Source organism: Pempheris klunzingeri, chromosome 10 (genome assembly GCF_042242105.1).
Source record: "Pempheris klunzingeri isolate RE-2024b chromosome 10, fPemKlu1.hap1, whole genome shotgun sequence".
Taxonomy (NCBI): Eukaryota; Metazoa; Chordata; class Actinopteri; order Acropomatiformes; family Pempheridae; genus Pempheris; species Pempheris klunzingeri.
Window position 1 is genome coordinate 14794215 of NC_092021.1, and position 13193 is coordinate 14807407.

General features: G+C 39.5%; 1 protein-coding gene across 2 annotated transcripts; it reads left to right on the forward strand.

Annotated features, from left to right (window-relative positions):
- Positions 1-499: 499 nt before the first annotated feature.
- On the forward strand, positions 500-13052 carry dnajb2 (DnaJ heat shock protein family (Hsp40) member B2). 2 transcript variants are annotated; one of them, XM_070837531.1, is made up of 11 exons: positions 500-744; positions 2684-2770; positions 3129-3238; positions 3539-3592; positions 3978-4094; positions 4837-4911; positions 5257-5386; positions 5910-5980; positions 7736-8029; positions 11351-11422; positions 11621-13052. In XM_070837531.1, the coding sequence occupies exons 2-10, from the start codon at positions 2706-2708 to the stop codon at positions 11377-11379; spliced, it is 945 nt and encodes a 314-aa protein (XP_070693632.1). In that variant the 5' UTR covers positions 500-744; positions 2684-2705; the 3' UTR covers positions 11380-11422; positions 11621-13052. The 2 variants fall into 2 exon arrangements, with proteins under 2 accessions (XP_070693632.1, XP_070693633.1); XM_070837532.1 differs by having other exon boundaries at positions 500-740.
- The last annotated feature ends 141 nt before the right edge of the window (positions 13053-13193 follow it).

The following is a 13193-nucleotide window of genomic DNA, read 5'->3' on the forward strand; positions in this document are numbered from 1 at the left end:
AGTAATTATTTAGCAAAATCACCCCTATCATTATATTATTATATGCAACTATATAATTAGATTACTTTTATTATTATTGCTATTATCATTATTATTACTTAGCTGCCAAATAAATATGGTGGGGTAAAAATAAACTTTAGCACAGTAACCACTGCACTGGTAAAACTAGGAGTGGTTAGCGTGTATCTGCATGTGTTGCATAGCTGTTTTCCAAAAAGATTTTAAACAAATGTGGTTTGCATATCTACCCTGAGTGGCTGCCCATGCTAAGCACGCAGGAGCACCACCTGAAGCTGCATGTTTCGTGCATGTTTTGCATGTTGAGCCACATCGTCGCTCAGCTTCAGGCAGACGTCGGGGCAGGCCCGGTGACGTCACTGGACACTGGCATGTTCTAGAGTTTTATTTGACGGTGACGTAGCTGCGAGCGGCTGTGAGCGTCTGCGAGCTGCATGCTGGGAAAACAGAGCCGAGGGACCGTCTGCTCTGCCGGTGGGGACCGTAGAGTGATAACATTAACGGAGCACTGCAGACACACTGTGCTGTCGGGGAATATCTGTGGAGTGGAGAAGACAGAAGGAGGAGGAGGAGGAGGAGGAGGAGGCGGCGGCTGTCTGTGCGGCTGTCACGAAGACAGAGACAGAGGGGGAGCGCATTCCGGAGGCAGCGCTGTCATAACTAATTGATTGTCAGAGCGGTGGACAGACGGATAAAGTGCTCACTAATTAGGCCGAAAGACGGTAGGTCCTCAGCTTCAGCAACCCGTGACAAGAGGTGGCTGTCCGCAGTCACTACGCCGTGTAGCTACAACTTTACTCTAACAGGGAACATAGCGTTAACCCTAAAGCCAAATAATGTCAGTGGTAACCTCAATGTTAATGTTACCAACTTGAATTCAGACAGCGCCCATGTCTGCATGTGCATCTGCCCTGTATGTAAGTTTTCGTGGGCCTACCGTAATGTCAGCAGCAGTTGTCACTTGCCATGACGCTAGAAATAACAGAGTAATAATACTTGTGTGAGCGCATGGCTGCTCCCGAGGGGGCATAGGAAGTTAAGTTTAGTTATTTTCCCTCAGTTTGGAAGTCCCCTCCAGCCCCGGGACCGAGCGAGTCCACCAGTGATAATGACCTGATAGTTAGCATGTTGAGTCTGACTTACTGTGGCTGTAATACAACTACTGACTGTACCGGGTCTTAATCATTTCTAGGGCACACTTGAACAACATTTTCAGTAACATTTTAACCTCAGTAGCAAATAGATAATATGTGTGCATCCATTTATAGCTAATGTAGCCTGTGCAGGACAAAAAAGGACATTCTCATTGCTTGTGTGCAACAATAACTCCCATTATTAACCCCTACCACCACTCTGATTGGGTTTGAGTTATGGCTGTAGGTATTAAACTGTGATTACAGTATTTATTCTGGTCTAAATCAACATGGATGTCAACAATGTATGGCTCAAAGCTTGTGTGATTCATGATGACTCATTCCTAAAACTAGTGATAGAGTGCAGCTTTAAACAGCCACTCTAGTCAATGCCAATCACACGTCGGCTAAACTTGATATGACTTTGAAAGTGAAATTGCACTTAATTACAGTAGATCAGAACTATCAGAGCTGTTTCAGTTGACTCATTATTTTCAAGCAGCCTGGTCTTAGTTACCTTATGGTTTTTGAAATGTAAATAAACTGACTTCTTGTATTTCATTTGAGCTTTTGAAAAAGCAAAGGATCAGTTCAGATAATTTTCGTTTTCGTGCTATTCGGCTATTTTCGCTTGCTTCAGATTGATTTGGTGGCTGAATGGTTTAGTTGCAGGACTTTCACCCAGCAGCACGGGGTATGAATTCCATCTCAGACCAATAATAAATTACTTTTTAATTTATTTCTTAACGTATATATTTCAGTTTTCTTTTATTATTATCAGTTTTCAGTTGCAGTTTGGTTAGGTCTAGGTACCGAAACCTACGTGGTTAGGCTCAGGAAAAGTGGTTATAAAGAAAAAAACCCAAAACAAATAAGAACATTAAAGGAAATGTACATTAAACACAAAATATCATCTTTCACATACACCTAGGCGTAAATAGCCACATTGCCTTTTTACACTCAGGTGCGAATAGTATTGTTGACTAATGACACTCTGCCTTTCATTTACTGTGAAACAAAAAGGAGATGAAACGGATATTGTTGTAACAAGACACTCATTAACACCTGTCTCATAGGGGTTTTCAATCACTCTGACCGAATAGCTATCTGCTCAGTTTAAAGCTGGGCAGAGCATGCTGGGAACTATGTGATGTCATTACAACAATGTGTAGACGTTGTCCCTAACGGTTGTAGGAAAACTAACAGGATAGTGAGAGAGTTCTGTCTGTACACGTCTACACAGTCCTGAGAAAAGGTCAAAAGAGTTTGTTATATAGAAAGATAAACAACTATGTTTACATTACACATTGCCTTCTTTAGCTATTCCTCAGACAGCTGCTGCTGTATATGCTGCAAATCAAATAATGATCTTCAATGAGCTTAGAACAGTTTCTGTTTTGGATTTTAGGTAATGCCATAGGTAACAAAGTTTCCCACACTCTTAGTTATCAGGCTCTGAATTTAATAAATGCAGAATTTAGCAGAGTTGAGTATATTCTCTAAAAGAAAACTCGGCTGTATCTTCCTTCCAGAGCAGTGTGGTGAGGAGGCAACATGGTGGATTACTATAACATCCTGGGAGTGCCCAAAACAGCCTCTCAGGACGACATCAAGAAGGCGTGAGTATCCTTGCAGTCTCTCTCAAAGTCTTCAAAATGAGCAGTTTCTCAGTTTTATGGGTCTGGATTTTGTTATTCTTAGACGGAATTTGAATTTGATTTCAAAATAAAAACAACAAAAACACAATATGTTATTACACATTGAAACTACACCCATAAATAGAGGTTTGAGAACCACTGGAATGAAAAATATACTCCTCTCTGTAAAGCATCGAGCTTTACAGAGCTGCTGTCTTATTTCATCGTTTGCTGTTGCTGAAGAGAGAGTGTTAGTGCATGTCTTTATCTATATACTGTGTATTTCCTTCTGTGTGTAAGTCAATGTTTGTGTGTGTGTGTGTGTGTGTCGTGCCTTCAGGTACAGGAAACTGGCACTGAAATGGCATCCAGACAAAAATCCAGACAACAAGGACGAAGCAGAGAGAAAGTTCAAAGAAGTGGCTGAGGCCTATGAAGTCCTGTCTGACAGTAAGTCAGGACAGTGTGAAGCTTTACACATATTTATATCAGTCTGCGTGTGTGTGTGCGTGTGGCTGTTGGGGGTTGAGTCATGAATCTGAATCTCTCTGTGATGATGTCATTCTCTTCATAGAGGAACTTCATTCATAAAACCCCTCAGATCCAATCAGTTTTGAATATATTAGTCATATTTTTGATTGACTTCAGTGCATTGGTGTTGGGTGTTCATACAAAAGAAAAAGTGTGAGACATTGATTGGTGTTTATGGGTTTTTATTCCATTAGTTCTTTGTGCTCTGTTCCTCTACAGAGAGTAAGCGTGATGCATATGACAGATATGGAAATGACAGAGTGCGGCACACAGGTAATAAAAATCTGCAGCAATGAGATGTTGAGATATTGATGCATCTGCATCATAGTAATAGTTTGGCGGTGACTTCAAATGGCTACATTTAAAGATTGATAGTGTGTTTTCATTTTTCTCATCATCTCCCTCTTTCCATTTTTCCCTCTCCCTTACACTTTTCATTTCTCCCCATTCTCGTCTTTTCTCCTTTCCTTCCTCCTGTTTACGTTTGCCTCTCCACATTTCCCTTTCCTACCACCTCCCTGTAAATTTCTTTGCACTCACTTTTCCCCATTCTGGCCCCACGGCATGTTTTCCCCCATCCACTTGTCTCTCTCACTCTGTCTCTCTCTCTCTCTGTCGTCCTCCTCCCCCACCTGACCCCGATGAAATAATTTTCCAGGTTCCTCCAGCTCAGACTTTTCGTCAGATTTCCCAGGATTCACCTTCACATTCCGCAGCCCAGATGAGGTGTTCAAAGAGTTTTTTGGTGGCCAAGATCCCTTTGCTAGCTTCTTTGGTAAGTCGCACACAACATATATGTGGGGTTATTTCAGTATATTATGAATTTTTACATCTTTCCATGTTTAGAATTCTATTTAACTCAAAATGAAAATTGTAATTAAAGTAATGATTGGTTAATGGATCCCCTCTGCACACGTTACAGTTTTTTTTTACAATTTCTTACAAGTGTTAACCTATACTTTCTAAACTCTTTCTAAACTAAATACATTTTCTAAACTCTTAGCACAGCAGCACACCAACATCACACAATAAGCCAAATAGTTAATTTTCTGCACAAAAACAACATTTTGCTCATCGAATACTCTATAACTCTATAACTCTACATTTCAAAATGCAAAGGAGCACTACATATGCTGACTCTATCAAAACACAATTGATGGCACTGCAAAAACTGCATCACTTTTATTTTGTTTTAGTTCTACCTGCACACAGTAGACAATATGAAATCTTACATTCCTGTCTTAATCATAAGTGAACACTTGTTAGCAACTGTAAAACAAACTGTGACTTTGGGAGGCTACTTATCCTGCTTTGGGTAAATCTCCCTTTTTCTATTCTTTCACTTGTCAAACAATGATAAATCCACCCAAACAGAAGATCCCATAGTTTGACTAAAGTCAAACTTCTTAGTTAGTTAGTGTCATAAAAACCTGTCATACAGTAATATTACATCATATCACAACAGTACCTTTTTCAATTAATTTGAAGTGTCTTTCTTTTCTCTTTGTCTCATCCAGACGACTTCTCATCCTTTGGAGGCTCGTCTTCTTGCCATGGCCCAAGTCGGTTCTTTTCTTTTCCTTCAACAGGAGGTAAATAATTAAATAGTTTCATAGTAATAGAAGCGCTGACGCTGTGTTGAGGGCGGATTAAACCTGATCGAGAATAGTTCACTGAAATATGAAGGAAGTGCATTTTTCTGTTTGTCTCCATTCAAACTTTCTTTTTGTTCAATAGACAGAAGGCTACAGACATTATACTTCAGTGTAACATGGGAAATATTGTATTATATTAATTTCTTAAACAGCTCCAGTTAAAAGTTTAACCCCTGTTAAATCACTGCAAAATATGAAACTCCATGTTATCATAACAGTGATACTTGTGCTCTTCTCTTCTCTTCTCTTCTGCTTTTTTTCTGATCATCTGTCCGTCTTCAGTTGGATTTACCTCCTTCTCTTCCTTGGGTGGTCTGGATGGGATGGACAGCATGGGCGGTGGGACAAGCAACTTCAAATCAGTTTCTACCTCCACTCGCATCATAAATGGCAAACGCACCACCACCAAGAAGTATGTCATGCTGTCTTTAGCAATGAAAGGTTACCCAACCAGGGAAATGTTATATTTTCAATAACAATATGACTTTTTATCCCCAACGGGACACATGGATGTGGTTTGCTTTATAGAGCAAGGCGCAAAGGCATTAAAGTGAAATAGTACCAGTACTCATGCTTGTACCATTTGATTTTCCAACACTTTGTTAATATACTTGATGTAACAAACCTTAGTAAAACTAGGTTGAAACTAACATTAACAGGGCCACCAACATATTCTTACTTTGTTAGTTTTTTATCTTGCTGACGCTGTGAAGGCATTTTGCATGTAGTTGCCATTTAACTGCAAACCTGAATATACAAAACAATTAAGCAAAGTTCTTTCATGTTTTTAATAGTATTAGAATGCTACTGGATATTTGAGTCAGTGCTCTACAGTGTCGTAGAGCAATTATTGTGGCCCTCATAAGTTAATGCTAAAAAACAATGATGGAGGCATGTTGATACCACATTTATCAGTGTATTTGTCTTGTCTACAGGATAAAGGAGAACGGTCAGGAAAGAACAGAGATTGAGGAGGATGGGGTGTTAAAGTGTGTCCTCATTAATGGTACGAGCATCGCCACTGAATTGTGTGAGAAATTTGAGGACCTACAGTCATGGAAAAAATTATTAGACCACCCTTGTTTTCTTCAATTTCTTGTTCATTTTAATGCCTGGTACAACTAAAGGTACATTTGTTTGGACAAATATAATGATAACAACAAAAATAGCTCATAAGAGTTTAATTTAAGAGCTGATATCTAGCCATTTTCCATGGTTTTCTTGATAATAACCAAAATCACTTAAGTTCTTACATCAATAGCTATGGCATTGTACTGCCCAAAACAGTGCTTTTAGGCATTCCATGTTTTCTTTTCTGTCTGTTAGTCACATGATACACACAGGAGTTGGTACTTGATTGCATAACCATTGCTCTCCACCAGCTTCTGACATTGTTCTGCTGTCACAGCAGCCCATTCCTATTGCAAAAAATTCAAACAAATTTGCTTTGTTTTTGGGCTTGTGGTTCTCCATTTTGAGTTTGATGATGTTCCACAGGTTTTCAATTGGATTTAGATATGGTGATTGAGCAGACCAGGCAATTCGAGGCAGGAAAGAGTGGATCAGCTGATGGAAGAAGACTGTTTTCAAGAGTAGCCCTGTACACGACCTGGTTCATTTGCCCTTCACACAATTGCATTTGCCCTGTTCCACCCATACTGAAACAACCCCAGATCATCACCGATCCACCCCCATGTTTTACTGTAGGGGCAAGACAGTCTGGTTTGTAGGCTTCTCCAGGCATCCTCCTAACCAGTAAGTTGGCTGGAGTGGGCATCAACTCAACATTGGATTCATCACTGAAGAGAACCTTAGCCCAATCATCAACAGTCCAATCCTTGTGATCCCTAGCAAAGAGTAACCGGGCCTTCCTCTGCCTTTCGTTGATGAAGGGCTTCTTCTGTGCCCTGTGTGACTTCAGACCAGCTTCAAGAAGTCGGTTTCGAACTGTCCTTGCTGAACAAGTCACATTTCTCGACAGTGCCCACTCATTTTTAAGGTCCCTGGAGGTCTGACGACGATTCCTGACACAGGAACGGATGAGTGCACGGTCCTCTCGTGGGGTAGAAAGACGTTTCCTGCCTCGACCAGCTAGCAATTTGGTAGTACCATGTTCGGCTTGCTTTTTCTTGGTGTAATGAACGGCTGTCTTGGAGATCTTCAGTTTTTTGGCTACCTGTCTCTCACTCATGCCAATTTCCAGCAGTGCCGAGATGGCTGCCTTTGTGGCTTCACATAATTCTTTTGTTTTAGGCATTATGTGAGAGCTGACAACTTCTGAGTTGTGCTACGGCTTGAATGTAAGCAGGAAACCACTCTAGGCCTTTGCACGGGCAGTGCTGCTTATGACATGAAATGGCCTCTTATATACCCTGGGAATACAATTAAGCTTAAGCATGTCAAATAGGACATAAAGTATTATGGAATCAGCTGCATTTTTTGTTGTGTTCATTGTATTCTTCAGGTAATATACCTTTAGTGGTACCAGGCATTAAAATGAACAAGAAATTGAAGAAAACAAGGGTGGTCTAATAATTTTTTCCATGACTGCATGTTATATTTGCTAAGTTCAGTCTTTTAAGCATCCACAATATCTTGAATGGAATCTCACAAATTTACCTTAAAGTGGTACCGAATGCAAAATAAAAGTAATAGATCTAACAAAGACAGGAAGTACACTTGCTTATCAAAAAGAGAATCTTTGAATCCATTGTAGTAGCATAGTTTTCGAGACATATGTTGCTGTGTGTGTTGTTCCCAGGTGTGGAGGATGAAATGGCCCTTGCGCTTGAGCTGAGCCGACGAGACGGACAGCACCGTCAGTCACAGAAGCCACAAATCCAGACCAGGTCACCTGCTGAGTCTGACAGGTCCCGCTCCAGCCCTTACGCTGCAGCCACGCATCGGTCATTTAGCTCCGCCCCCTTCTACCACTACGGGGTTGCAGGAGGCAGCGAGGATGATGAAGATGATGAAGACCTGCAGATGGCTTTGGCATGCAGCCTGTCAGAAATTGAAGCCCAGCAGAGAGCAGCTGCTACCGACTTCATATCAGGTGCTTTGGGTGGGGTCAGAGACAAGTGTGACAAAACTGGTGGCCATAAAGGAGGCAGGGTTATTAAGATTACAAATTTGAAGGTGGCTGGTAGTGAGAAGGTTGTTGTAGTGGAGAAAGATGAAGGGGGGGAATTTAAAATGGGCCTTGGGCCTGGAGGTAGGTGGGAAAAGGAGGGAAATGGAACCAAGGCGCCAGACCTCTCTCCCGAGTCACCCTCAACTGCCGACACTACGCCAGTAAGCCAGTGCAGTGGAGAAGAGTTTGAACCTGCAGGAAAGAGCAGTCAGAGCAGTGTGAAAAAGAAAAAGAAGTGCGGGTGTATTGTGTGCTAATGCAGTGTGTTTGTGTGTACATTTGGGATGCCTTATTCTTTACACTTACTTCAGTGTCGTGCCTATAGCCAGACTCTAATTTCACACTCTTAATTTGAGGCAGAGCATCAACTGATGACAAAACGTCTCAGTCTTAACTCCGGTAAAAGATACACTAAGTGAGCTTTGACTGGATTTGTGGTGTCTTGCTGGCTTTCTTTGTTGATTGCCAATCCAGACATTTATGTAATTTGCTATACAGCTCAAAGTTAAAGTTGTTCTGTTTCTGTTTCTATGTCTGCGAATCAGAACAGGTAATTGATAGGTAAATTGACAGGTAATTGAAATAAAACTCTGAGTGTATGTAGATTTGCCAAATATTTACACAAAGACTGAAAAAAGTTTGATTAAGAGAGATCTAGATGAAGGTTTTAAAGTTGATTTAAATCCCAGGGCAGACTGTTGTTTGGGTGTGTTTTTCTGGGTGTGTGTGTGAGTATGTGTGTGTGTTTGGGTCAGTTGAGACTCTGCCATAGAATTTTCTCATTGCGACTATCTGGCAAAGGGAACGAACGAGAGCTGTGTCACACTCAGTCTGAAACAATAGACAGAAATCCAAAGTAGGCCACAGAGTTTTCTATGGTGATATTCACCGTGACATAAAAATTAGTTACATCCAAAAAAAACTGTGTTTACTGGTCATCTGACAATAATTTGTAGGAAGTGTATAGTTCAAGCACACGCTCACACACTCACACAAATGCAAATACCTTGTAAATACAGCCAGGCTTCTCGAGAATTGAGAGACATCAGCCAAAGTTTTACACTGTTGGAAAGTTGCAATAGTAATGAATTCATAAAATGACTAAAATATCATTACCATATTTGGTCATATTATAGATGGGGATTTTACAGTGAAGAATGTGTACAGTACTGTAACTGATTTTAAATCACAGTTACAAATAATCATTTTGGTGCCTTTGCATGGTTTGGCCACTTTGTTGTGTGCTTATTTGCTTCCGTTACCACTGCACATGTGCCAAATCAGTAAAACAAATGTATTTCAAGCAAAGCAAATGTATTGTAGTTGACAAGCTGAATGGGGTGTTTGTGATTTTGGATTATCTTTTTCTGTCAGCACTAGCTTTTTCTAACAGAGGAAAATGGCAAAGGTATACATTAGTGATTGGGAGTGTTGCCATGTGGTCGTAGAGTGAGAGTGATCACATTTAACTGCATCATGTTGGCTGTGCAAGTGTTTAAAAAATGGAGCTCCATCACCAAGTCAATGTTAGGTGTTGTTAGGTTTGGTGTAGGGGAGATACTTTAGCTGCATTTTCCTTCTATCAGCATCTGTTGACTAAGTGCCTCTGGGCAAAACACTTAACCCCACCTGCTCCAGTTTAGCTGCTTAGTGTGTCAAATTTCACAGGCTGTTGTCCCACGGGGCGTCTCCATAATCCTGCCTCCACTGGCACTGACTTTTACAGAGGCCTCGAGGGCCAAGCCAGAAAAAAAAAAACATCTGGTGATGCATTTTTTTTCCCCTTGTGTGTTTATGACTTAAGAGCAGGTGATAAAAAGGTTTTGCCAAGATAATCGTCCTTTATTTCTTGTTTTCATCTGTAAAAACCAGCAGAAAAATTGCATAAATATTTTGTTGTTGTTTTCTTCTTTTTTTTGTTGCAGTTACTCAGTTCTAAGTAAGACTAGTGGAGTTTAATAGATACCTTGTGGTGGCTCTGTTGGCAGAGCTTTTAGCTATCAATCACTCTTTTGATATGCAAGATGCACTCTTGTGGCAAAAAATAGTATTACAACAACAAACACTTCAAATTTAGCCTAAAAAGACTTTTTTCTAAAAGAAAAAAATATATTTTATTTAATAATATTTAATGTTTCTTCTGCAAAAAAAAAATCCACAGCTGTACACACGTTCATAGTGGAATACTAGGAACAAAAATGTGATATTTTCTTTATATGTGAAATAAGGTTGGAAGTCATTACTAGTGCCAGCAGTGTCTAATTACATGCCTGTCTTAATAAGTACTTTATTACAGGCAGTGTCCATTCCCCTGCTCTTCTTTAACACTGCTCATAGAGGACAATATCGTCGTTATTTGTTTGTCATATGTTTTTCATGCTTGATTTATTTAACACTGCATGAGTTTTGCTTTCACGTTTAAGGATACCTATCATTACTGGCAAAAATCTGAGCAACATTGTCATAACATATCTTCAGTTTGAACAAATTCAAATCATTTTGACTCATTGACTCTGAGCTGTTTATCCTTTCTGCTCTCCAAACTGATTTTGCGTGTGGAAAGGGAATGAGAGATAAAGCAGCGGCAGAGGGTCTCTCTTATGAATATACATCTGCCTGTATTATTTGTACTACGTGTGTTTTCGTCCATGTTATTTTTATTTTCAGATTGTTAAAAAGGAAATAACAAATAAAGACTAAGATGAAGAGGAGTTGGGATATTGGATTTTTTTCAGAACACGGCAGCACTAGTTATGCACTGTCCACTAATTGTCACTACTTGATTTCATGCTATACTAGTATTACCATTACCACTAAATTAATCAGGATACAGTAATAATAATAGGAAAAATTAGATGAACTGCAGTGAAAGCAGCACACTAACACCTGTGTGTCTATCTTTATGGTAACCATTATCTTGATGCCATGCAGATGTCCTGGTCTGTTTGTGCAGACTGCGTCATAAAAAGCACAAATGTAAAATAGCTCCAGAGCATCATTTTATCTCAGTTTGCTATCAAACATCAATTTTTAACTATTAAAAACTTTTAATGCCTGTCTTGCCTTATCGTGTCGTGTGGTCCTATTTGCTGTAAATACAGTAGATCTCATTGTGACATCACAGAAATAAAACATTAATTTTAAATTCCTAATATGACAATCGCATTATTGTGCTACAATATCAGGACTTAACCTGGATTATGTTGGGTTTTTTTGTCTTACACTTCCTGCTTCCTGTTTCAGAATCAGACTTCGAGGCCTTCACAAGCTAACCTGATTGGCTCATGCTGCTCTGTGCCCTAACCGTGCCCTGAGGTAAAGAACCAAACCAGTTTGAACCTGAAGCACCCTGAAAGTTGTTCACTCATCGCTTCTCCTGTCTCATTAGCCCCAAGTAGATCAGATCGGGTGATGAAGTCCTGCCTTTCTTAGAATCATATTCATAACAAGTGATGCGTCCAGTATTTGCATACTGATAAAGTTTAACATGTCCTTGTACGTCTATTCTTACAGGTCAAAGGTCAATTCCCCATGATGCACTTGTCTCTCTCTGCCCACCATGGCTCCTACCTGCTGAATGACACTTAAAAAAAAGACATAAATGCGTTATTTATATGTATGTATGTGTGTACAGAGTTCATTATTGAGTGAAAGACTGGAAACTTTGTATTTTCAAAACCAAGAAACTAATCTCTGCATTAACTAACTATGTTTCAGCTTGAATTTTGCTTTAAAATGGAAACTGATGAATAAGGCGAATAGAGAAATGCTTCAGAACATATAAGCAATGAAAATAAAGCATTTCCTGCTCTGTATCAGTTGGAAGTAGTTCATCTTTCCAACAGGAGGTGGCAGCAAACAGTTGAGGATAAAATGGCAAAAATGAATTTTGAGGTTGAAGAAAATCTGTTTGACAATATTGTGATCCACTTGTTTTTGGCTCTTCTACCATTGTGACCACAGAGGTACAAGGGGGACTGTCTGAAAAGCCCAAAGTGACAATGGATGCACTATTGATGCATTTTGAATAATACCTGGATTTCAAAAGAGAGGATAAAATATATCAGACAAAAGAACCCGTTTTAAATGTGCCATTTTATCTTTCTTTTTATCTTTTACAAAACAAAAAGCACACCCACTAGATGACAGTCTTTTTTGTTTCTTGCTGCATCACGTCACAAATTTATTCAGGTCAAGTCAAAAATACATTTTTTATAGATATTTTCTATCTGTCTGCTACATGAAATAAACACAATCATCAGCATGAATTATTTACATTAATCACAAGGTCATACAGTGAGTAAGACAATTAAAGAAACAAAGTTACGTAGTGTGCAGGAAGAGAGAGAGAAGATGGTGTGGACTTTATGGTCAATGTTCAGCATCCGCTACAAAAGGACCAGTTCTTAAAGTAAACAATCGTGTCATCAAGGCAAAGACGATCCTCACAAAAAAAAAAAAGAAACTTGCCAGAAATCAACACACACTGGACAGTAGCATACAGTATTCTGGGGGACACGTAACACCACACTCAGAGAGTTAAAATGGGTTGAAACATTACTGGATATCAGCAAAATGGGTGTCTTGGAAATCTGAAGTTTGTGAAGAGATTTCAGTCCCAGAAAATTGTAACATTCAACAGACCAGTAAAACAAAACCCTCAGTGTTGGCGGTAAATCGTCTGTTAACGTTTGATTATCCGGGGTAATTATACCATCATGATGTTCAGTAAAAAGACTGGTGAGGCAAAGATGGCAGTAAGATAGGTAAACAATGTTTCACAGAAGTTTAATCTGTCCTGTCATACTCAGAAGGGGAGTTTGTCTGGATTCACAGAGGCACAGTATAAGCACGTTTTTACTCTTTGCAGTTCACACCTGACGTCCTCATTGTTGTCTAATTAGGTAGAAACATCTGGAAAAAAGAGATCAAATTTGTGCCATAATGTTAAAAAAAACCAATTTGCTCTTGTGTTCATATTTACATCCTGCCATAAATCTTTTAATGCATTTTTCCTAAAATTAAGTTCCAAGAAGTTTTTCAAACCCAGAGAATGACTAGATGATAAAATACTGCATGCTGAAAA